At 38.6% G+C, this 24,879-nt stretch overlaps 1 protein-coding gene across 1 annotated transcript in view; it reads right to left on the bottom strand.

Moving 5' to 3' along the window:
• Nucleotides 1–329: 329 nt before the first annotated feature.
• Nucleotides 330–24,879, bottom strand: part of ALG13 (ALG13 UDP-N-acetylglucosaminyltransferase subunit) — a 75,744-nt gene continuing 51,194 nt past the window's right edge. Inside the window, 5 exon segments of the mRNA XM_066357858.1 lie at nt 330–705; nt 4,327–4,501; nt 6,193–6,233; nt 8,743–8,937; nt 19,330–19,495. Of these exon segments, the coding sequence (XP_066213955.1) occupies nt 440–705; nt 4,327–4,501; nt 6,193–6,233; nt 8,743–8,937; nt 19,330–19,495 (843 nt within the window). The 3' untranslated portion in view covers nt 330–439.

Below are 24,879 nucleotides of genomic sequence, written 5' to 3'. Positions count from 1 at the left end.
ACCCAGAAACAAATGCTCCTGGTTTTACTTTCTAGAGAAAAGTGGAAGTTAATCAAATTTTATAGGTGAATATGATGTGTAACATGTAAACCAAGGAAGTAGTTCGTATGACTTATTCCTTTTGTCAATTGGCACCATCAGCTAATATAACACTGACAAGCTGGCTGACAGGAAGAGAGCTGAATACAACCAAGTATGTTCAACATTGGGCTAGGTGTACATTCATTTCACTTTCTTAATTCAAAACCTAAAGTAATATTTCTTATTTTAAAGTACTATTTTTAAATCAAAAGATAAAATAACCTTAATGACAAATATAATAACCATAATATCCACTCTAACCACCTAAATCACTTAAACACTAACATAAAACCGTTTTTTAAAATAACCAAAACAGCAAGACAAATGGCAGTGCAAGAATACATCATACTGCTGAATCTTACATATTCTGAGGTACATAATGTGGAACTGGGGGAGGTGAAGCAACATAGCCAACTGGGCCAGGATTCAGAGCACCATGAATCTGAGGAGAACCAGCATATGCTGCACCAATGGCATGCCAGGGGGCAACAAAGGCATAGTCCGGCATAATGGGAAGGCAGGAGTCAAAACTCGGCAAAGGTGGCTGCCCACAGGGATCTGGCATCACTGAATAATAGACTGTTCCATGAGGGATCGACGCAGCGTCAGCATTTGGAAAAGTACCTGAAACAGAGAATGCACGTAGTATACTTTATATACAAAGAATTACTAAACACCAATATAAATGGATGTTCTTATTAGCAATAATGAAATTTAGTAATAACAGTAAGATCACAGCAATTGGAACAGGAACACTTTAGATATAAAATGTGACTAAAATAGCATTAAAAATGAGCATTTCCTAATTTTTAAAAATATTAAAACTTACACACACACACACACACACACACACACACACACACACACGTGTGCCAAATGTGTTCCACCTAGTGACAGCTATCTTTATGAGATGATTTTTGGCACCAACAGACGGAATACATTAAAGAAACATTTGCCAGGCCTGACCTGTGGTGGCACAGTGGATAAAGCCAGCGCGACCTGGAAAGCTGAGGTTGCCTGTTCGAAACCCCGGGTTTCTCTGGAGGGTCAAGGTATATATGGGAGTTGCTGCTTCCTGCTCCTCCCCCCCTTCTTTCTCTCTTTACCTCTATCTCTCTCTATCTTCTCTAAAATGAATAAAAATAATTAAAATAAAAAAAGAAACACTTGCCAGAGTCCTTCTAGTCAAATAAGTTCTAGCAAGACTTGGTCACAATTAAGTTATCCAGTAGTTGTCCAGTATAACACATACCATCCAAATAATAATTTTGAATTACTTTAGCAATTAACAACTCAGGTGTCTATACAGTCTAGTCTACGCATGAAGGTATAGTTCTGAAGTGAATTTTAACATTTAAGTGTCATGTCTTCAATGTCATTAAGATCACAGCATCATTATAATTTAACAGCAGTTTTGCTACCATGAGTCAGTTTCAGTGGAAATAGTAGCTGTTCTGATCTTGCTATAGTAACAATATAAATCAGGGGTCCCCAAACTATGGCCCGCGGGCCGCATGCGGCCCCCTGAGGCCATTTATCCAGCCCCCGCCGCACTTCTGGAAGGGGCACCTCTTTCATTGGTGGTCAGTGAGAGGAGCATAGTTCCCATTGAAATACTGGTCAGTTTGTTGATTTAAATTTACTTGTTCTTTATTTTAAATATTGTATTTGTTCCTGTTTTGTTTTTTACTTTAAAATAAGGTATGTGCAGTGTTCATAGGGATTTGGTCATAGTTTTTTTTTTATAGTCCGGCCCTTCAATGGTCTGAGGGACAGTGAACTGGCCCCCTGTGTAAAAAGTTTGGGGACCCCTGATATAAATATTGTATTAAACAAAAAGAAGTCCTTCATTACTTGGGATAACTTAGCTTAGCTCATTCTGTGAAATTAAGAATGCCACTGTCTCATGGTTTACTACAAATAAAAAACAGCTCTATAAAAGGTATCTGGGGCTGACCAGGTGGTGGCGTAGTAGGAGGAGCGTCAGACTGGGATGCAGAGGACCCAGATTTGAAACTCCAAGGTTTCCGGCTTGAGCACAGGATCGCTGCCTTGAGCAAGGGGTCACTCTGTGTGCTATAGCACCTGAGTCAAGGCACATATTAGAAAGCAATCAATGAACAACTAAGGTGCTGCAACAAAGAATTGATGCTTCTCATCTCTCCCCCTTTCTGACTGTCCCTCTCTCTGTCACAAAAAAAAGGGTATTTGGTACAAAAATGCAATGAAGATTTATACTTTATTATTATTATTTTACCATGGGCCACATCATACCACCATACTTGGAGTAAGATTCTATAGTGCTACTACTCCAAAACCACTAATATGCTTTAAAAAAGGAAGGACAGAAAAAAAAGAAATTCACATTCCTCACATGCACCAGGCACAGTATACTTATACATCAGGTCTCATTTAGTTCTTATAACAACCCTGGCAAGTCAGGCATTTCCCATTTTACAGGAAAACAGGCTTAGGGAGGCTACGTAACTTAGTTAAGATCACAACCATTAAGCAGCAGTGCTGGAATGAAAAACCAATTTGGTTAGCTTGGTCTATACCCATTCTTCTTACTTCCTGACGATTCTTTCCAAGAAGGGTAGTCCAAAGATCCTATTCTAAAGCCTACAAAACTCCTCCAACTGTATTATACCATGAACTGACAAATAAAGCAAACATCCTTATTGTCTCAAATGTTTTGGTCTTGAGATCCCTTTACAACTCTTAAAGATTGAGTATCCCAAATAGCTTTCGTTTATGTGGTTTATATCTATCAATATTTACCATATTAGGAATTCAACTGTGAAAGTAAAAAATACTAATTCATGTAAAAATAAGCCCTTTATGTTAACACGAAATCTTAGAAAATTGAGTTTATTTTTCCAAACCAAAGAAAATTGTGACATAAGTGGCATTGTTTTACACTTGTGCAAATTTCTAATGTGTGGCTTAATAGAAAACAGGAAGATTCTCATATCTTCTTCTGTAGTTAACCTATTATGATTTTGTTTTGGTTGAAATATATAAAGAAAATCTGGCCTCATGCAGATATGTACTTAAAAAAGAGGTAAGTCTTTTAATAAGTAGCCTTTTCAGATAATTGTAGATCTCTTCTGTTGCTACACCATAACTAAGGAAGTTGTAGTTTCTTAAATGTAAGTAGCAATGTGAATTTTCCATCCTTTGAACAGGTAACATTACAGATTAGCAACTGGAAAAATACTATTCATTGGTTTATACAGTTTGAGACCAAAGGGCAGTTGTTTTGTCTATGACTTCCCAAATGCTGACACATTTCATTACACAATGTGAAAAGCCATCTTTCATGAATAGCACCATCTAAGTACTTAGAAGCTGTCAAACTCCTTATGGCAGATCCATGTTTTCCAAACTTTTAACTTTTATTTGAAAGCTGAAATTTTTATCGTTTGTTCTTCTTGAAGTGGCAGGCTTATGTTGTTCATTTGGGAAAATGTCTGCCAGATTGCCCTTGAATAACCATTGTTTTGTCTATCATTTTTTTTATTTTTTTAAATTTATTGATTGATTTTAGTGAGAGACAAATGTGAACATCAATCTGTTCCTATATGAGACCTGACCAGGGATTGAACTGGCAACCTCTGTGTAACCCACCTAGCTATCCAGCAAGGACTTGTCTATCATTCTTTCAAGCAAAACTAGTGTTCTATGAAAAAAGTCAGCGACTTCATCTTAGAACTCAACCTCACAAATCCCTTTCTTTAAGTTAAACATCACACTTCAGTATGCCAAGTGCCTGATGAGCACTTCCCAGTTTTGTCACACAAAACATTAAGTACAATTCAAAGATAAATAAGTAGTAAAAATAAGAACATATTTTATGAAACAAAAAGTAAAACTGGCAACTGCATAATGAGTATGTGGAAGTGAAGAAGTCATCAATTACTAACATAGTACGGTGCCCTGCTTTGATTTGTGTTTAGGTGCCAGCAGTTTTACCCACCTCTGATTTCTGTACCCTCAATGCAAATGTAACAATGTGAAAGGGACAAAAGAACCCCGTGAAATATGATGAATACTTCTGACCTCATGGATCCCTTCAGAGGGCCTGAGCAACCACACAGACCATCCTGTGAGAAACACTGGTCTAGTATTTGGACCTAATACAATATTTGAAGGCCATTACTGAATTACACAGTATAAAATCCAATTGTCTTTCTTCTTTTTTTCCAACCATCTTTCTGGAAGGCAATCTCATTACATACTCACCATTTGCTGGTGCTTCTACCTGTGCGCCATCTTGTCTCCCCACCTCATTGTACAGCTGAGGAACAGTCTGGTCTACCAGAGTAGGTATCCCAGGACAGACTGGGTAATTATCTACATGGAGCTGCTGCATCTGTGGCACACAGACCATGGAGTGCCAGTAGTTGTGGTGATAGAACTTGGGTAAGAAAGGGAAAAAACAAACACGTTAAGAAAATGGACACTTACTTCAAGTGGTACAGTTCCTCTCTTAAAAGAAAAAAAAAGTTGGGCCATGGTTTTCAAGTAGGGTAGCAATGATTTGTTTAACCTAAAAGATAGGACACTTAGAAAATCTATTCTCTATTACAACTTTAAGATCTTTTACAGCATCTGTACTTCACATTAGGACATAGAGATTCTTTTAGGAAAGCACCTGAAGGAAATAAGATATACACAGTGACACCTATACAGAGATGTCTTTTATAGTATTATTTTTAAAATCAAAACACATTGAACAACCTAAATATTCAACAATAGGGAACTGGATAAATGAATGATGATATATATCCATGATGGGACACAATATAGGCAATAAAAAAATCATGCTGTCAAATATTTAAAGAAAAAAATACTAAAAAAGGTTTTTTGTCCCCCAAGTGAGAGAAGGGGAGATAAGAGAGACTCCTGTATGCGCCCCAACCAGTATCTACTGGCAAACCTTGCCTGGGGCCGATGCTCTGCCTATCTGGGGCCATGCTCGCAACCTAACTATTTTCAGTGCCTGAGGCTCCACAGAGCCATCCTCAGCGCCCGGGGCTAATGCGCTCCAACCAAACTGAGCCATGGCTGCGGAAGGGGAAGAGAGAGAAAAAGAGAGCGAAGGGGGAGGGGCAAGGATAGAGAAACAGATGGTCGCTACTCCTGTGTGCCCTGACTGGGAATTGAACCCAGAGCGTCCACAGGCTAGACTGACACTCTACCAATGAGCCAACTGGTCAGGGCCTCTTGAAACTGTTTTCATGAAATATAATCCAAAGAACAAAAACCTATTCCACTATCCTTAATTTACAAACGTGTGGCAGTTGGGGAAGATAATTTTCTGGAAATTATATGTCCAAGGTTTTAAGAAATTAGTGTCTGGGAATATGAACTGCTTTGAGCATTATCCAGGAAACTACCTGGTTTACTATCACATATATTAAGATGCATCATTACTTTTCAGGAAAGACACCATTTTATTGTATCAAAAGAAAAATGTATTTTGGGGGGAAAAGGATCCCTGTAAAATAAAACAAAAGAGCTCTTACCTGAAATCAGAGACACCTTTCAGTGGCATTAAGGTTTTGGCCAGTACCCACCTTTTACAACTCAGGGCATTAAGGTTTTGGCCAGTACCCACCTTTTACAACTCAGGGTAGAAGTGAAAATCAAGTGTTTGGCAAATTATCTATTAACACATGAGTGCTTAAAAATAATACAGTTTTTATTGTCTTAATTTGTCATATTACTTTTCACATGAAATGCAGAAATAGCCAAAATGTTTTAAGTAAGCAGGATAAATAACCCAATTATTATTCTGAGACAGAAAAATATAATGAAGTGTTGGTACATGATGTTAAATATGGAAGCCAATATGTGCTGAAGCTGTGCTGCTTAAAGTCACCACTCACCAAAATTTAACAACTATTTTATAAGAAAAACTGAAGCACTGGGTGGCTAAAGTAGAAATGTGACCTATGTCATCTTCAGAGATATTTTATAAAGACAAAAAATAAAAATTAAGGCCCCTCACAATATTCTTGACTCTTAATGTTCAAGAGTCTGATTATCAACAGCATATGTTTTTAATATAAAGTTTATCAAAAACAATTTTAACAGGATTCTTACCTGCAATCCCAGATTGAAATAGTACTGCAAAACTTTTGTATCTAAAATTAAAAATTTTAATTTTAGTGAGACTATATAAACAATTAGAACTACTACTTAAAAGCCCCTCTTTGAGAATTAAGGTAGATACTAATGTAGCCTTCCCACATCAACACCATGCTCAGTTCTACTTTACAGTTAATGACCATTTACCACGGAAAATGACTGTTTACCTACCACTACAGGTTAAGATCATGTTCTGATCCAAGTTTGAATCACCAAATGTGTATTTTATTTCTATTCTTAATAATAGCAAATGTTACAGGAATCCCTCTCTGATAATATTTAAAAAAAATCTGGTAAAGGCATTTTCTTACTCGTCTCAGGAGTAAAAATTTATTTTAATACAAATCTAGCCTGACAAGGCAGTGGCACAGTGGATAGAGCATCAGACTGGGACACAGAAGACCCAGGTTCGAAACCCCGATGTTGCCAGCTTGAGCGTGAGCTCATCTGGTTTGAGCAAGGCTCACCAGCTTGAGCCCAAGGTTGCTATTTTGACCAAGGGATCACTTGCTCTGCTATAGGCCCCTGGTCAAGGCACATATAAGAAAGCAGTCAATGAACAACTATGGTGCTGCAACAAGGAATTGATGCTTCTCATCTCTCTCCCTTCCTATCTGTCTGTCCCTATCTGTCTCTCTCTGTCACACACAAAAAAATACAAATCTACTACATAAGCAATCATATTTTTTCCTCAGTTAATGTAGCTACTACACAGTTCACACTAAATGCTATACTAATGCTGATAACCAATGCCTACTGAGGTAGTTAGTGCTTATGAAACAATTCACTTTGTTTTTAGTTAACACAACTAACCACAACTAGAACGACAAAAAGAGGAGGTAGTAAGCAAGGTAACCAGAAATAAATTCTAAGATGATAAAATTTCTCCAGATAGAGAACTTAATTAAAATATTTCACAGCCTGATCAGGTGGTGGCACAGTGGATAGAACATCGGACTGGGACACAAGAGGACCCAGGTTCGAAACCCCGAGGTTTGAGCACAGGCTCACCAGCTTGAGTGCGAGGTCGCTGGCTTGAGCCCAAAGGGTCACTCGCTCTGCTGTAGCCCCCCAGTCAAGGCACATATGAGAAAGCAATCAATGAACTACGAAGGTGCTGCAACGAAGAACTGATGCTTCTCATCTCTCTCCCTTCTTGTCTGTCCCTGTCAGTCCCTCTCTCTGTCTCTCTCACACAAAAAATAAATTTCGCAAATGAACATAAACTAGATGTATGGGGAAAGAGCACGACTGAACTATCAGAAAACTCCTTTTTTAAGGTGGAGATTTCTGATACTTGTATATATTATATATTTACTGTCACATACACATATATTAACTGCCACTTTTAATAGCATGGGAATCCACTCCTTGGCATTTATATACATGCACACAAAACTTATATACAAATATCCATAGCAGTATTATTTACAATAGCATAAAGTGGAAACAGCCCAAATGTCCATTAACCAATAGATAATAATGTATTGTGTCCATATAATGGAATATTTTTAGCCATAAAAAGAAATGAAGCACCAATACATGATACATTGTTAACAAAATAGGAAATCAAGAAGAGTCAATATTTTGCATGGGCTGGAGAGAAGAAAGACGGGAGCTAAAGATGAGGACTTTCATCATAGTCTGATTGGGTTTTAAGTGAAAGGAAGAAATCCAAGTGAAAATGTTTACCAAGTAGCTAGAGACAAGTCCGTGCAAGCTCACAGGCCAGGCTGAGACAGATTTAGGGATCATCTACATAAAGGTGATATGGAAGTTTTAAGGTAGAGAAAAAGAACAGAACGAAGTTGAAGATGATTTTGGTGGCTACCTTAGGGGCTGGAAGAAAAAACAAAATAGAATAGAGAAACAGCTAGAAAAATCAAGAGAATGTTATAACAAATAAAATATAAATAACCTACAAAAAACTTTCAACTATAATCATCTCATGAGAAACACTGAGAAACTGAGGAGTAACAAAGAACATCCAATGGAAGGCTACTCCTTAGTTTAAATATGGAAACAAGAACTCACGGCTGAAATCCAAGGCAAATCAGACCCCTAATTTCTCAAAAAAAAGAAAAAAAGTCTTCCCAGTCTTCAAAATTCAGTTGGAATCCTAAATTTTAAATGTCAAACATTGTACTAATTTCATATATTTTTGGTAGGAATTTAAGTTAAAAAAAAACGTTGTGCTGACTTTTCAAGAAAAATAGTTGAGAGCAAAGGTATCCAGTTGAGAACCTTCTTCAAGGCAAACATGTAGCTACCAAAAAGCAGCAGCATAAGTTAACTCAACCATGCACTTCTTGATTATACAGAAGATATTGTCAGCTTTCAGTTGCTCCTTTCCTTGGTCACTTACTTAGCATTATGCTGTCAAGTCAATTTCCATTTGTTCCCCCACCCTATTCCTATTGCTTAACCAGAGATATGCTCTAAAATTAAAAAAAGAAAAAATCCCAAACCTAATTAACCCTCACATAAATCTCAAAATCCACTTACCCTGAGGCAGATCACTGCCACTTGGATCGCAGGAATAAGGTGGAGGTGGTGGTGGTGGTAAGTTTGAAGCCTCTCCCACCTCATGTGGAAGAGAAGAAGGCAGAGGAGGCGGCGGAGGTATAGGCGGTGGCGGCAGAGAGGCAGCAACAGCAGGCACAGGAGCAGGGAGGTATGAATAGGATGGTGAAGCTATCACTAAAAAACAAACAAACCATAAAGTAACAATACATAACTGTGAGCAGTTCATCTTCTACTTCTTTTGTGTCTCTCCAACAGGGTCAAATGACTCAAATTATTATGGTCTAACTTAAAAACAAAAACTTGGAAGGGGAACTGCTCCAGATTCTCTTAGACATGCCTCTTGAAAACTAGAGTTTATTACAGGTTATTTTGAGTTAAGGTTAATTACCTGAAACTAGAAGGAAAAACTGGAAGCTTCAGAGCTTTGACTATCAAGACTGTGAATATTATTAGCTAAGAGGTACATAAATAAAATACCACGAAAGCAAAAGTTTTACTTAGCTTAATATAAAGTTAAAGATGCTTTCTGCCTTCTTAGTCAAGTCACAAAATGCAGAAGCTAATAAGAGAGACTTATTTGCAGACTACAGATTTAGGTAATCTTTGAAGGTTTCTACTTCATAACATCCGAAAACTCTAAATCATGACAGTTCCATTTCTAAGGATGTACAGAATCTAAAACAGACAGACTGGATAAAATGTTAGCTCTTTAACTTTCTATACTTGTTACTGTAGTTTAAAAACAATACTCACTTAAGAGCTTCACATTTTTTGACATAAGAAATTCAAATATAATTATGTTTAAGTATTAATACATTCCTCAATGATACAAAATAAAACAATGTGGTAAATAAGTATCTCTATATAAACAGTATGCCAGATAAATCTGTTGCTTTTTTTCACCAAAAAAAAAGATAGAACCCTTCAAGGTTAATTGAAATTTTAGCTGACTTAGAAATTCAAGCACTTCCCTCTATGCATCTCTTTAACAACAAAATACATAGAAACTTAGGCACTTTGCTTTTTTTTCTTTTTCCATTTTATTATAATTTTTTTATGGATACATGTGTATTTCTTTCTTTACTTGTTTTTCTGCTTCTCAAGATTTTGTGACAAACCTTGTTGGAAAAGCTTCTACCATCAGCCCACAAAAATGCCATTGCTTTAACTAAGAGGTTGATTTTGCAGCACAGTGGTACTTGGAATAGGCTTTGTTTAACTTCTATGCAGGAGCATCCTGCTTCCATGTACTTACTTTCCTGTATTTACTCTTCACCCCATTTAATAACTCTTCCTCATGTGTTGTTTGGGGTTACTTAGATGTCCTAATTTCACTGAAAATCAGGTTCAGGTTTCTGTTTCGTGCTTTCCTTATTGCTTTTAGGTAATGTTCAGGAGATGAAATCCTTTTAAAATTGGATATTTCTTGCCTGACCAGATTGTGGTACAGTGGATAGAGCGTCAGACAGGGACACGGAGGACCCAGGTGTGAAACCCCGAAGTCGCCAGTTTGAGCTCGGGCTCACCAGCTTGAGCCCAAGGTTGCTGGCTCAAGCAAGGGGTCCCTCGCTCTGCTGTAACCCCCTGGTCAAGGCACAAAGGAGAAAGCAATCAATGAACAACTAAGGAGTCACAATGAAGAATTGATGCTTCTCATCTCTCTCCCTTCCTGTCTGTCCCTATCTGCCCCTCTCTGTCTCTGTTACACACACACACACACACACAAAGCAGTATTTCTTCTATTTTAATTTTATTAAAGATTTTATTTATTGATTTTAGAGAGGATAGAGAGAGAGAGAAAGGCAGGAGAAGAACCAGGAAGCATTAACTCATAGTAGTTAATTGTATGTGCCTTGACTTGGCCAGCCCAGGGTTTCGACCAGTGACCTAAGCATTCCAGGTCAATGCTTTGTCCACTGCGCTACCACAGGTCAAACTAGTTTTTCATAAGAAATTTATAAAGCATATTATTTAAAAAATCATAGTTTATTTTGGAAGTATTATTGTAGTTCTATTTTTTTAAAGATTTTTTAAATTCATTTTAGAAAGGGGAGGAAAGGAGCAGGAAGCATCAACTCCCATATGTGTCTTGACCAGGCAAGTCTGGGGTCTGGAACCAGCGACCTCAGCATTTCCAGGTCAATGTTTTATCCACTGAGCCACCACAGGTCAGGCATAATATACATAGTTTTAATCATTAAAAATCTTGAGATGAGGAACCTTAAAAATTAATTGGCATTTCAAAGGATTTTGGTGACACACTTGTACAATATTACATTAGTAAACATAATTAAGATAAATAGTCCCGAGAGCTAATTTTGTCATATCATTTACTCCAATATGTAGTATTAAATTGACATATTTATTATCCTATAAGAAAGTGAACTTATGGAAAAAAGGGCTGTCTTAACTCTAAACACAACTTAAAGATAGATAATAGAATTAGAGTACTAATGAGAGAATGTATGAAATTTTAGACATCAATTTGCACTCTAGAAAGGAATTAAGAATTTTTATAATAAAAATCTTTACATTCTAGAAAAACAATTGAGAATTTAATTAAAATCTTTATTAAGTGTGAGTTTGTTTGCCATTCCTTGCCTGATTTTCTTTTCTAAACTATCAAAAGCCTAATATGGATTTGTATACAAAATTTTCCAATCGATTCCCTCTATAGAATTTTAAAACTTGAAAACTTCCAAACTTAACCAACTTATAAATAACATATTTCTTCACACTACCTTATGTTTTGACCTTTCTGAAGTATTTACTGTGTGTAATAACTGATTTATTTTTTTTTTGAGAGCCTGAAGCAACCAAGTTAGTGTTACTTCCAAGAAGAAAAACTGTTCTGCTGTGAAAACTGTTCTTAATTACTGACATTACTAATAGCAGGGTAGAATTACAAAAGGTTACCTACAAATAGCCAACGTTCTTACACTGTAAGCATTGTTACATTAGCCAAGACAAATGCAATTTTATTATAGCTTATATAGTACTTTTATTTTGGAAATGAATCTAATATTAAACACTATGTACTTTTTGCACTGCCAAGACTTTTTTATTATAAGGATAGTTTTTTTGTTTTAACGACAGAGAAAGAGACAGAGGGACAGACAGGAAGGGAAAGAGATGAGAAGCGTCAAATCTTTGTTGCGGCACCTTAGTTGTTCATTGATTGCTTTCTCCTATGTGCCTTGACTGGGGGGCTACAGCAAAGCCTTGCTCAAGCTACGAACCCTGGGTTCAAGCCAGCAACCGTGGGTTTCAAGCCAGTGACCTTCGGGCTCATGTCTATGATCCCATGCTCAAGCCACCCTGCACTCAAGCTGGACGAGCCCGCGCTCAAGCGGTGACCTCAGGGTATCAAACCTGGGTCCTCTGCATCCCAGTCTGACATTCTATCCACTGTACCACTGCCTGGTCAGGCTCTTCTGTCTTTTAATAATAGAATATTGCCAAAATAAGGGGGCCTGTGACTTAAATGGGTAGAAATAAATAAGCTTCTTTTGCTTTTTTTCAAAACAGAACTTAGAATTTCTCCTCATAATAGATGGTTTTGATTCAGTTTTGTCCACTGTGAACGGTTTTTTTTTAATGGAAAAAAAAGATGGCTTTCTATTTGGTTGCATATATGTTATGCTAAAATAAATATGTAAATTAATATCAAATCATGATTAGAATGCTTTCTCTAGCATTTTTAGTTTTCAACTACCATATTTCTTTGTGTGAAAGTTTAAACAAAAGTGGTGAGATGTTAACAAGGTTTATACATTTTTGAGTTGTCATATAGGCTGGTTTCTAAAAAATATAAAACAATGGCCTGACCAGGCAGTGGCATAGTGGACAGAGCAGTGGTCGGCAAACTGCGGCTCTTTGGCCCCTTGACTGTGGCTCTTCCACAAAATACCACATGTGGGTGCTACCTCAATAAGGAATGTACCTACCTGTATAGTTTGTTTAAAAAATTTGGTTCTCAAAAAAAATTTTAATTGTTGTACTGTTGATATTTGGCTCTGTTGACTAATGAGTTTGCCGACCACTGCTAAAGCATTGGACTGTGACGCAGAGAACCCATGTTTGAATCCCCGAGGTCACTGGCTTGAGCTTGGGATCATAGATGTGACCCCATGGTCGCTGGCTTGAGCAAGGGGTCGCTCACTCTGCTGTAGCCCCCCCCCCATCAAGGCACATATGAGAAAGCAATCAATGAACAAAGGTGCCGCCACAAAGAACTGATACTTCTCATCTCTCTTCTTTCCTGTCTGTCTGTTCCTCGCTCTACCTCTCTCTATCTCTTTCTCTCTCACAAGAAAAAAACAAATAAAACAATGAAGTATTTATTTTACCTAAGAAAGAGAGAGAGAAAAAGGAAATTCCGGTACTAAATTTTATCATTGTATTACCTACACTATAATTTTACAAAGTTTAGTCTCATTGTTCATAAAGGTTTAAATTCAGTCTTTAGAACACTTAGTTTAGTATAGCAACATTATACACAAGGTGTTTGTTATTCTGATAATTTAGCTAGAGAAATTTAAGGCCAAGTATTAGAAATAATAGTTTGTTTTCATTCACTGACATAAATATTAATGATACAATTACCTATACCCTTTATATAGTTACAGAGTAATAGCAATAGGAGATCTGTGTCTTAGAGCAGTGGTCCCCAACCTTTTTTGGGCCACAGACCGGTTTAATGTCAGAAAATATTTTCACGGACTGGCCTTTAGGGTGGGATGGATAAATGTATCACATGACCGAGACAAGTGTCAAGAGTGAGTCTTGCCTGACCTGTGGTGGCGCAGTGGATAAAAGCGTCGACCTGGAATACTGAGGTCGCCGGTTCAAAACCCTGGGCTTGCCTGGTCAAGGCACATATGGGAGTTGAAGCTTCCTGCTCCTCCCCCCTTCTCTCTCTCTCTCTCTCTCTCTCTCTCTCTCCCCTCTAAAATGAATAAATAAATAAAAATAATTTAAAAAAAAAAAAGCCTTACCTTAGGCTATTAAAAAAAAAAAAAAAAGAGTGAATCTTAGACGGATGTAACAGAGGGAATCTGGTCATTTTAAAAAAATAAAACATCGTTCAGACTTAAATATAAATAAAACGGAAATAATGTAAGTTATTTATTCTTTCTCTGCAGACTGGTACCAAATGGCCCATGGACCGGTACCAGTCCACAGCCCGGGGGTTGGGGACCACTGTCTTAGAATGATTTAAAGATTGATAAACAATTCTTCAGAGGTGATGAAACTGTTCTTTCTATGGTGGTTATACAACTCTATGTATTGTCAAAACACAGAACTGGGTACCAAAAAACAAATTTTACTATATATAAATCAAACAGTACATTTTATTATTTTATTTTATTTTAATTTTTTTTACAGAGACAGAGAGAGGGACAGATAGGGACAGACAGTTGTTCAGTGATTGCTTTCTCATTTATGCCTTGACCGGGGGGCTACAGCAGAGCGAGTGACCCCTTGCTCAAGCCAGCAACCTTAGGCTCAAGCCAAAGACCTTGGGCTTCAAGCCAGTGACCTTTGGGCTAAAGCCAGCGACCATGGGGTTATGTTTATGATCACATGCTCAAGCCAGCGACCCTGCGCTCAAGCTGATGAGCTCATGCTTAAGTCAGCAACCTCAGGTTTTCAAATCTGGGTCCTCCTTGTACCAGTCCAATGCTCTACAGAACATGAATACATAGCAAGGACCTGGATTCTTTAGAGATCAAAAGGCATGGCCGAGGCTAAGGTACAGTGAGGTGCAAAACTAAAGGAGCCATCAAATTAAGGCCAAAATAAATTTAATTATTAAAAAAGCTAATGGAGTAAGATCAGTTAGCTAAAGATAGTAGAATGCAATTATAATCACTAGGTAAAAACCAACTAGTATACATAGAGGTAGTTAAATGAGTTCTCACATGCCTGGCAGGAAAAAAATTTGGAAGTTACTTTGTGTGAATTTACCTTTCTTTTAAATATGTATTACAATAAGCCTTAAAATACAAAAAGCTTTTATAATTTCTAGTTGCTGTAGAGATCTATAGCATCTCATTCGCAGGCTTAATAGGGCTCTAGAACTTAACAGGCATACTACTACAAGGGATGGCTCCAGAACTATGGAAGCAAATTTTTCTAAAGTATTAATGAAAATCAACATAATGTACTCAAAAGGCTTGTTTCCCTCTGCCTATTTATCTGCAGTCTGCTTCCACACATTTCAGAACAGAACATGAATACATAGCAAGGACGTGGATTCTTTAGAGATCAAAAGGCATGGCCGAGGCTAAGGTACACTGAGGTGCAAAACTAAAGGAGCCATCAAATTAAGGCCAAAAAATTCACAATGAATAAAATATCAAAATTCTAAAAAGAAAGTATACAAACCTGCACTTACATGACCAAAACCTCCAGAGTGAATGCCCTTCTCAACTCCCCCTAAGCCTGGCCCACAGAACCTGTCTTTAGGGCAAGTAAGTCACTAGTCCCAGCCTTGGCAAAACCCTTGGGAAGTTACCGAAACCCAGTGATAACAGCACTTGATGCCTAAGAGGAGACTCATGTTAAAAGCAATCATGGCATCTAGTTACCTGGCAGACAGGAAGTGACTTAGGAGGATGGAATGGGGCTGCAAGACAGTCACGTGAACAACAGAAAACATGAAGTTGTTTCATCTAGAGCAGTGGTCGGCAAACTCATTAGTCAACAGAGCTAAATATCAACAGTAGCAATGATAAGGAGCAAGTACCAAGCAGACATGGCCTGGCAGAATTATATAGTTGAAGTTCGTAAGTGACTCACAGAACAGAAAGTGAAAATATGCAGGCAGTACAGTATACATTTCTAGAAACACCTTATATAAAACACAAATTTGGTATTTAAAGGGTTAAGTGTTCAATGACTACATAAATGAGGATTACAATGCTTGATTCACCTGTCACTTAATTTTTGTTTACAGCTCAGACGTCTGCTGGAAGGTCAACTCTTTCCCCTACAATTAGTCTCAATGTAGTGAAACCAGTGCCTACATTAACATTTACAATAAAAAATGTCTATGGTCATTAACATATATTGCATGGTTTTGTTTCAGGTTGTCCTAATAAGCACTTTTAAACTATAAGTGAAACAGATAAAATAAATCAAATGAATGATTTTAAGGTAGACATTATCCAGGTCAATAAATAAAACTTAACCAGCCACTCCAGAAAACTTTCCTGTTCCCTATCCTAATTACAAACCCTGTCGCTCTCACCATAATTAACTATTACCCTGACTTTCATAGTAATCACATCCTGTGCTTTTATATTTAAGAGTTCTGTCATCCAAATGTGCATCCTAAACAGTTTTTTAAAAGTTGGTATCTTCAATCTCTTTTAATCTATTGGTCCTTTCTTTTTTTTGTATTTTTTTTCATGCGCCCAACTGGGATCCACCCGGCACGCCCACCAGGGGGCGTTGCTCTGCCACGACCAGAGCCACTCTAGCGCCTGGGGCAGAGGCCAAGGAGCCATCCCCAGCGCCCGGGCCATCTTTGCTCCAATGGAGCCTTGGCTGCGGGAGGGGAAGAGAGAGACAGAGAGGAAGGAGGGGGGGTGGAGAAGCAGATGGGCGCTTCTCCTTTGTGCCCTGGCCGGGAATCGAACCCGGGTCCCCCGCACGCCAGGCCGACGCTCTATCGCTGAGCCAACTGGCCAGGGCTTGGTCCTTTCTTGATCCCTATCAATTTCTTTCAGATTTTCCTTGAAAAATCTGGGCACTCTGACCTGTTGAGTTTCTCAAGTATGGATTTTGTTGAATACACACTCAAGGTGGATTCCAACACGTTCTGTTTAGTGAGCACATTTCTGACATGCTTCTAATGTCTTCTATAAGGATGTTATTTTTTTAATTAAAATACCTAATTCCTTTATTAAGTGAGAGGAGGGGGGGCAGAGGCAGACTCCCACAAGCTCCCCAAATTGGATTCACCCGGCAAGCCCCTACTGGGCCATGTTCTGCCCATCTGGGCGTTGCTTCATTGCTCTGCAACCGAGCTATTCTTAGCACTTGAGGTGGAGGTCACAGAGCCATCTTTAATGCCTGGTGCCTACTCACTCCAATAGAGCCATGGCTGCAGGAGGGGAAGAGAGAGAAAGAGAGAAGCGAGAAGGGAGGGGTGAAGAAAAAGAGATGGCGCTTCTCCTGTGTGCCCTGACTGGGAATCGAACTGGGACATCCACATGCCAGGCTGACACTTTACCACTGAGCCAACTGGCCAGGGCCCTTAAAACATGTTTGTATAGCCTGACCAGGCAGTGATGCAGTGGATAGAGCATTGGACTAGGATGCGGAGGACCCAGGTATGAGACCCCGAGGTTGCCAGCTTGAGTGCAGGCTCATCTGGTTTGAGCAAAGCTCACCAACTTGGACCCAAGGTCGCTGGCTTGAGCAAGAGGTTACTCGGTCTGCTGTAGCCCCACAGTCAAGGCACATATGAGAATGCAATCAATGAACAACTAAGGTGTCACAACGAAAAACTAATGATTGATGCTTCTCATCTCTCTCCATTCCTGTCTGTCTGTCCCTATCTATCCCTCTCTCTGATTCTCTGTTAAGAAAAAAATCTTTGTATAGAATTTGATCTTAGTGCGTTTCATCTGTTCATTTTTATATAAAATTATTTTTCATGAACTTTAGAATGAGGTGGAGTACAGGAAGCTTTTCTAATGTTATAGGGCTCTCTCTCTCTCTTTTTTATAAGAAAGGAAGGAGGGACAGGAAGAGGGAAAGAGGGATGGAGGGATGGAGGAATGGAGGGAGAGCAAAAAGGAGGGTGGGATGGAAAGAGGGAGGGAGGAAGGAAGAGACAGAGTCAGACACATAGATTTGCTGTTCCACTTATTTATGCATTCATTTGCTTGATTCTTGTATGTGTCCTAACTGGGGACCAAACCCACAGCCTTGGCATATCCGGACAATACTTCAATCCAGTTAATGGGCCAGGGCCCCCAGGTCTCTCTTTGCTATTTTTCTTATGTAATGTTAAATATATATATATATATATATATATATATATATATATATATATATATATATATATATATATATAACTGGCCTGACCAGGCAGTGGCGCAGTGGATAGAGTGTTGAACTGGGATGCTGAGGACCCAGGTTCGAGACCCCAAGGTTGCCAGTTTGAGTGTGGGCTCATCTGGTTTGAGCAAAGCTCACCAACTTGGACCCAAGGTCGCTGGCGTAAGCAAGGGGTTACTCCGTCTGCTGAAGGCCCACGGTCAAGGCACATGTGAGAAAGCAATCAATGAACTAAGGTGTCACAACGAAAAACTGATGATTGATGCTTCTCATCTCTCTTTGTTCCTGCCTGTCTATCCTTATCTGTCCCTCTCTGTAACTCTCTGTCCCTGTAGAAAAAAATATATATATATAATCTATTATTGCTTTCTAGAAGTCTATGGCTCTGTTCCCCTCCTCAGCTGTACTCTGGACCAGCTCTTTTCCCTATCCTGATCATTTATGATTCCACTCTCAGCAGTTTCTGCCCAGTAAAGAATATTATCCTAAAAGGGAGAACAGGCGGGTCAGTTTTGAAATTTCTTAAGAGCCAGGTCCTTCAGTCCCATTCTATGCACCCAAAGCACTCACCTAGTATTGGATAGGCCAAATTGTTTCCCAGTCTTAGTTGCTTCTTCAAACTTGGCCGCCCCAATTTTCAGCGAATTCTTATTAGTTCTTTTGGGGATTTACTGTTCTCAGGTCCATTAGACAACATCACCAATGCTTGTCTTCTTGCTCCCACATAAACTGTGGTAGCATGCAGGTCTTGTGACTAGTGGTTTGTCCTACCTGATTATATCTTGCAGTTCATGGGGTACTCTGTCCTCTAGTTTTCTTGGGTTGTCCATGACTTTTGGTTTTGCTATTTCCATGTATTTGGGGACTCAGATTTAAAAGCTATGTTATTGTTGCCCCCATCTTCCCAGAGTTCTGCTGAGAATTTTATATTATTTTATCTCATTGGAATTCTGCAACTACTTCATAAATTGTTACTATTAGTACCCATTAGTTTACAGATAAGAAAGGTTCAATAACCTGTTCAAAATTACATAGTTAAGTTGTAAAACCAAGATTGTAAAATAGATTTCTCAAATTCTAGCAACTATAGCCTTTGTAACATTCATGGGAAAATGATTCATTATGTAGAAATGTATTATATAGCAAACTTGTAACATGTTAATTCTGTGAAGTGTAAAAACACCTCTACCTTCTAGTAAAACTTAACTCGATGTTTGAGAAATTAATACAAGTCTCTTAAATTTTCAGTGGGGTAAGAAAATCATTAACAACAAAATCAATAACCAAGTCAAATTTGCAAAAAGAACAGGCCCCCTGGACCTCTCAAATCCCACAGATTCCTCAACTATAGAATATATTCTATTAAGTAGGTTAAACAAATGCAATCCTGGAAATTAAAGTAGTCTTATCTAATCACTAGAATGGTTTTATGTGCATGTTCATGAGTAGGAAAAGAGGCTTCCAAAAAAAAAGTGACCGCTAGTAACCTACCTGGCCTGCCATTTGTGGGTGAAGATACAAATAGAGGCTGGACTGCATTTTGTGAGGAAACTGAAGAGGCACTACTAGCTTGATTAACTGCTGCACAGTTAGGTAAGACTGGAGCTGGAACGTTATTGGCACAGGAAGCTGCAACTGCTGCAGAATTTACCATCACCTGTAAGTGTGGAAGAAAGTTTACAATTCTAAGTTTGGTTTCTCAAATAATATTAGACTCTTATCTGATCCTAAATTTCAAGAAATAGTATTTTGATGAATAAAACACAGAGAAGCCAATCTTTATGTAAATCCTGTATAGGCAGGTTATTTCTTTTAGAAGTCCCCAAATTACTTTAGTTGTTTTATATTTTTTTCTCAAAAAGTAATACATCATATGATTCAAAAATCAAGTCTAAAACTGTGTAACAAAGATGTTTTCCTCCAATCTCTATCCTCCGTTTGCCTTACCAGGTAAACTTTGTGTTTACGACATCTTATGCAGAGATTTATACACACTTTTATTAAACAGAAAAAGGTGCTTTGATTTTTTAAAACTTCATGAGGCTACAAACTGTTTCTGATTAGGCCACAGCACCCAAAACACACAGAGAGGCATTCAATAAATGGTAACAGACTTTGCTTGAATACTCTCTTCACTGCAGTCTCCACTTCCTTACCATCCACTTAAATGTGGCTGCTACCCCTATGATCCTCAGAAACTGTATTCAAAGTCAACAATGGTCCCCATGGCAATAGCCCTAGTAGACTTGTCAGTCCTATGTTGTTTGACCTCCAGGAAACAACTGACACTTAATTGCCCCTTAAAACAGTCTCTTCCTGGGGTTTCCATAACACACTCTCCTGCTTTTCCCTCACTCCTTGGCTGTTCCTTCTCTACCCATTTGCTAAGATTTGGTGATCCACAGGCTCTATTTTAGATGCTTATCTCAGTATCTTCCTTTCTCTTGGATGAACTATTCACTGTTACAGTTTCAGTTACCTTTTTGAAGCCAACTCTCCACTCTACAGGAGAGCTTTACATTTAACTTTCAGTAAATGAAACTGACTGGTAATTTATATTAACTCACTCACTACAGAAGAGATTCAGAGTAGACTGACTACGAGTACTCTAATGCCAGCATACAGAACAGTGTCTGGAACACTGTAGATGATCAATCAATTTGTTGAATGAATTAACCAATCACTGTGAAGGCACTACAAGGTATAATACTTAAGACAGGAATATAAGTAGTTTGTTTGAAGTATGATGGGTGAAAAGAAAATCATTTTCCCTCTTTCAGACCATTGTATCTGACTGCTCAATGACACTATGAAGATTACCTCCTGGGAGTAGTTGTATAAAATAACTGTGTCCTGAGGAGACATAGAACATGGTCCTCTGTGCTGAAGAGACTTTACTGAATACAGAAATATAGTTAAGAGGAAATCAAGAAACCAAACAACACACATCAATAAAGACCTGACTGTTTCAAAATCTCCTCCAATTAATAAAGGTGATCTGCACCAATAATATTTAAATTTAGAAGGGACAGCCTGACCTGTGGTGGTTCAGTGGGTAAAGTGTCAACCTGGAATGCTGAGGTCCCCGGTTCAAAACCCTGGGTTTGCCTGATCAAGGCACATAAGAGAAGCAACTACTATGAGTTGATGTTTTCCGCTCCTCCCCACCCCTTTCTCTCTCTCCACTCTAAAATCAATAAATAAAATTGAATAAAAAAAACCTTAGCTGGCAAATTTGGAAGTGACTACTACAATAATGCTCCAAAAGGTATCATTCATTCTAGTGCCTGACTTAGGTGACTATTCTATTTCCTACCTATATACAACTCTGGTACCAATGCAGATACTAAAATATAATAAAGAATTGTCATTTTACGCTTTTTTGGTGGCCTCTTGCCTTAAAAGCTTCAAAATCAGTAGGCTCAACAATAGTTTTGCTAAAAGAAAGCATTCCATCTAGAGATCTAGCTTGGGACAAGGTAGATAATTGGTTGTTCAGCTGCACTCTATCTAAGCAGGATATGGTATAATTCAAACACCACTCCCTCTGGCTCAAATCCTTGCCTTTGTGAAAGCAAAAATGATTTTAAAAGGTTCAGAGTTATGCATAACAGACTGTCATGAAAGCAAAAACAACCAACCAACCAAACAACTAGCAGCAAAAATTGGTAATAATAAGAATACAGAGGGAATCAGGGGAAGTAATCATAAAGAACCACACTTTGACAATTTAACATGGACTTAAGAGCCCATGTTTCTAGAACTTGTATTTATTTAAACTGTGGTCAATTAAGTATGAGCAAAAATATTAAGAGCCAGTGTTCAATTTTCCTATCTTTAGCCCTGCACCGAGGTGGTTGTGAAAGCTCACGTCTTATTGGCCCAAGTCCCTGAGTAACTCTGATAGACAAAGGCCTAACATATTAATTAGCAAGAACAACTGTCCTACATTAAGCTGTTGAAATTTGGGGTGGAGGGGTGTTACTTTAGCCTAACCTAGTTTGATTAAATCTTTAATTGGTAACTAGAAGTAGAGAACTGATCTAAGAGAAACCTAATTTGGGATGGAGATAATGAACTTGTAGTTCTCAATGGAAAAGGCAATTACTTCAACCCAAAGCTGCAGAAGATAAAATTGTAAATGCTTTGAAAAAAGAACATTAAAACTCAGACTCAAAACAAGAATCAGATTGTTAAAATCGGACTGCATTATATGTCAAAGCAAGAATCCAACTAAGCATGTAACACCTAGTGAATACTTGCACTTGGACAAACCAACTTATGGAAAAACATACAAAGGTATGGCTCTTCCATCAGTGCCTGATAAGCTCATGGTAACTGCTATCAAGTAAAGAGAAACATAAGGATAAGAAAGCAAAGCATTAAAATAAATCTAAGAAGTGTATCTATTATTCAAGACAATTGTCAGTAGGAATATTGGCACATGAAGCTAATAAACTAAACAGTGAAGCAGCACAATAAATTAACCACAGAGCCAAAGAAACCATAAGAACTAAAACCATCCAAATGAGATAAAATGACCCTTGGACCTTCAATTTTCTGTGACTAAAAAGCAGGCTGAGAAAGCTGCTCAGCTTCCAAGGAGGATTATTCTCCAAGGCCTACCTCAAATATGACCCAGGAAGGAAGGGGCGTGAATTATCAAGAGCCCAAAAATAATAAACAAGGCCCCGCCTGACCAGGCAGTGGCGCAGTGGATAGAGCCTTGGACTGGGATACAGAGGACCCAGGTTCAAGATCCCAGGGTTGCCAGCTTCCAGCTTGAGCGCAGGCTCATCTGGTTTGAGCAAGGCTCACCAGCTTGGACCCAAGGTCGCTGGCTCGAGCAAGGGGTTACTCGGTCTGCTGTAGCCTCACAGTCAAGGCACATATGAGAAAGCAATCAATGAACTAAGGTGTCACAACGAAAAACAGATGATTGATACTTCTCATCTCTCTCCATTCCTGTCTGTCTATCCCTATCTATCCCTCTCTCTGACTCTGTAAATGAATGAGTAAATGAATGAATGAATGAGGCCCCTTCAGGGAACAGTCCCCATGCCTAGGTTGAGGACCCTCACAATGTTTATCCATCATGTCAGAATTGCTACATAACTATTTCCCTGCACCTGAGTTTCAGTTTCCAGTTTGCGGCTCCCGTGAGGTACGCGGTCAGGCGAGCACCTGAGAGGCCCCTGATGGGGAACCCCCTTCCCTTTCCCGTTATACTGTGCCTAAAAGTCAAGTGTAAATGTAACTGGTAAATTGTCTGAAGTTTGTCTTTGTTCTTCAGAGAAATCTCTTGTGGCATTTTCTGGTTTGAAGCCACCTTCCCCGGACCCACTAGATCTCTTTTCTTGAATCCAAGACCTCTAGTTTCAAGGCTGTCTGAATTTCCCTTGAAGAAATTGCTTTTTCTGTTAGCTCCTATCTCTTCTCTTGTGTGAGGTACTTAGCCTTGACAGGCGATTTCAATTGGAAATTTCTAGCATAAAACCAGAGGGAAAAAGTGAAGGGAAACTCGTAATAAAGCCCACAAATTATAAAAACTAACTAAAGACCTAAAAGAGTGCTGGAGGAAGTATAGAGTAGAAACTAATTTCAGATATTAAGATATCCACCTACTGACTCAAAGCAGGTTTACCCATTTGGAAAATACAGGGCAGGAATTAGTATTAAGAAGATACATTGAAAACTCTCTGTAAATTAAAATGGCCAACATTAGAGCAGACTGGCCAAATCAAGAATTGCTAGACCCAAAGCACAGGCAGTCTAGCACACTATCACCAGGAACCTACTCACGAGCAGGTGGCATAGCCAGGATGTGCCCAAGTGCGGCAGCAGAGGCAGCAGGAGTAGGAAAAGGCAGTCAGGCAGCAGCTGGCTGCACAAGCAGCAGCGGAGAGAAAAAAAAATAGAAGGGGCAGGCTCCTCTCACAGCTCCAGGCACCTGCCCCTCCCCCACAGGCACCGGGAATGCCAGGCACCCTGACCAGTTCCCTTATATTGTATAACGAAGAGACCTTTTCCTTAGCTCAAGGGCTGCACCAAGTGATTAAGACAAAGGATTTTAACAGCGCAGTAAGCTAAGGGCTACCACCGCCTTGCTACAGTGCTTCCCTCCTCTGCTTTGGCTCCAGGGAATCCCCCACCTCATACCTGGAGCCAGACCCAACGAGACTTAGAAAGTGCTTCCCCTTTTAAACCCACTGCTTTAGCCACAATAGTCAAGAATTGAAAGAAAGGGTTCTCGGGGAATTACAGGGTTACGATGTCCCTGAGGAAACTAAGGACCTTATGTAAACTAGAATAGCCCACTATTAGGAAAATGAGTTTGTAATAATTTATAATCCTTATTGTAAATTGTACTATATTTGTACTAATGATAAGACATATAGAATTGTATAGTCTGCCAAATACAAAAACTTCCTTTTTGTACCAAGGATCTGTTGTAGAAAAAATATTTTCTATGTTAGAAATCTGTTATTTCAAGTCTTTTGTTAGTTCTTTTTATTTCCTATTTCATAGTCCTGTGATGTTGAAATCTTGGTTTAAATACTAGGGGATATATAATGATTATTAATATAATGATTCAGTAATTGTTAAATGTCCAATGTTAGGTCATCAAAACCACAGTGACAAATATTATTATTGATTGGCTTAACAGAAGAATTCTCAACACAACAGGTAGAAACGAGAAAATAGAAAATAGATGACTAATTATAGTAGAGTATAAGCTTTATTTTATGAAATATTGGTCATTTCAGTTGGTACATTTAACTAGATCTTTAGAATTTGAGGCACAGATGTAATAGGAAATAGTTTAAATCCTTTTTTTCCCAAGTAACCTATAGAATTAGAAAGCTCAGAATCCCCTTTCTCAGAGACGCCTCAAGCCTTAACAGGACTGTTAGGATCCGTACTGCACATACACTGCCCCACTTAGGACAACCGAGACCACCTCAAGAAAGAAAAAGAACCATAAGTTTGTCTCAGGTGTCAGAAGTTATTCAGGATCCTCAGAAGACCCCTGCAGCTTTC

Source organism: Saccopteryx leptura, chromosome X (genome assembly GCF_036850995.1).
Source record: "Saccopteryx leptura isolate mSacLep1 chromosome X, mSacLep1_pri_phased_curated, whole genome shotgun sequence".
In the NCBI taxonomy this organism is placed as follows: Eukaryota; Metazoa; Chordata; class Mammalia; order Chiroptera; family Emballonuridae; genus Saccopteryx; species Saccopteryx leptura.
Note: the sequence above shows the minus strand (reverse complement) of the source record. Positions and strands in the feature narration are given on the sequence as shown.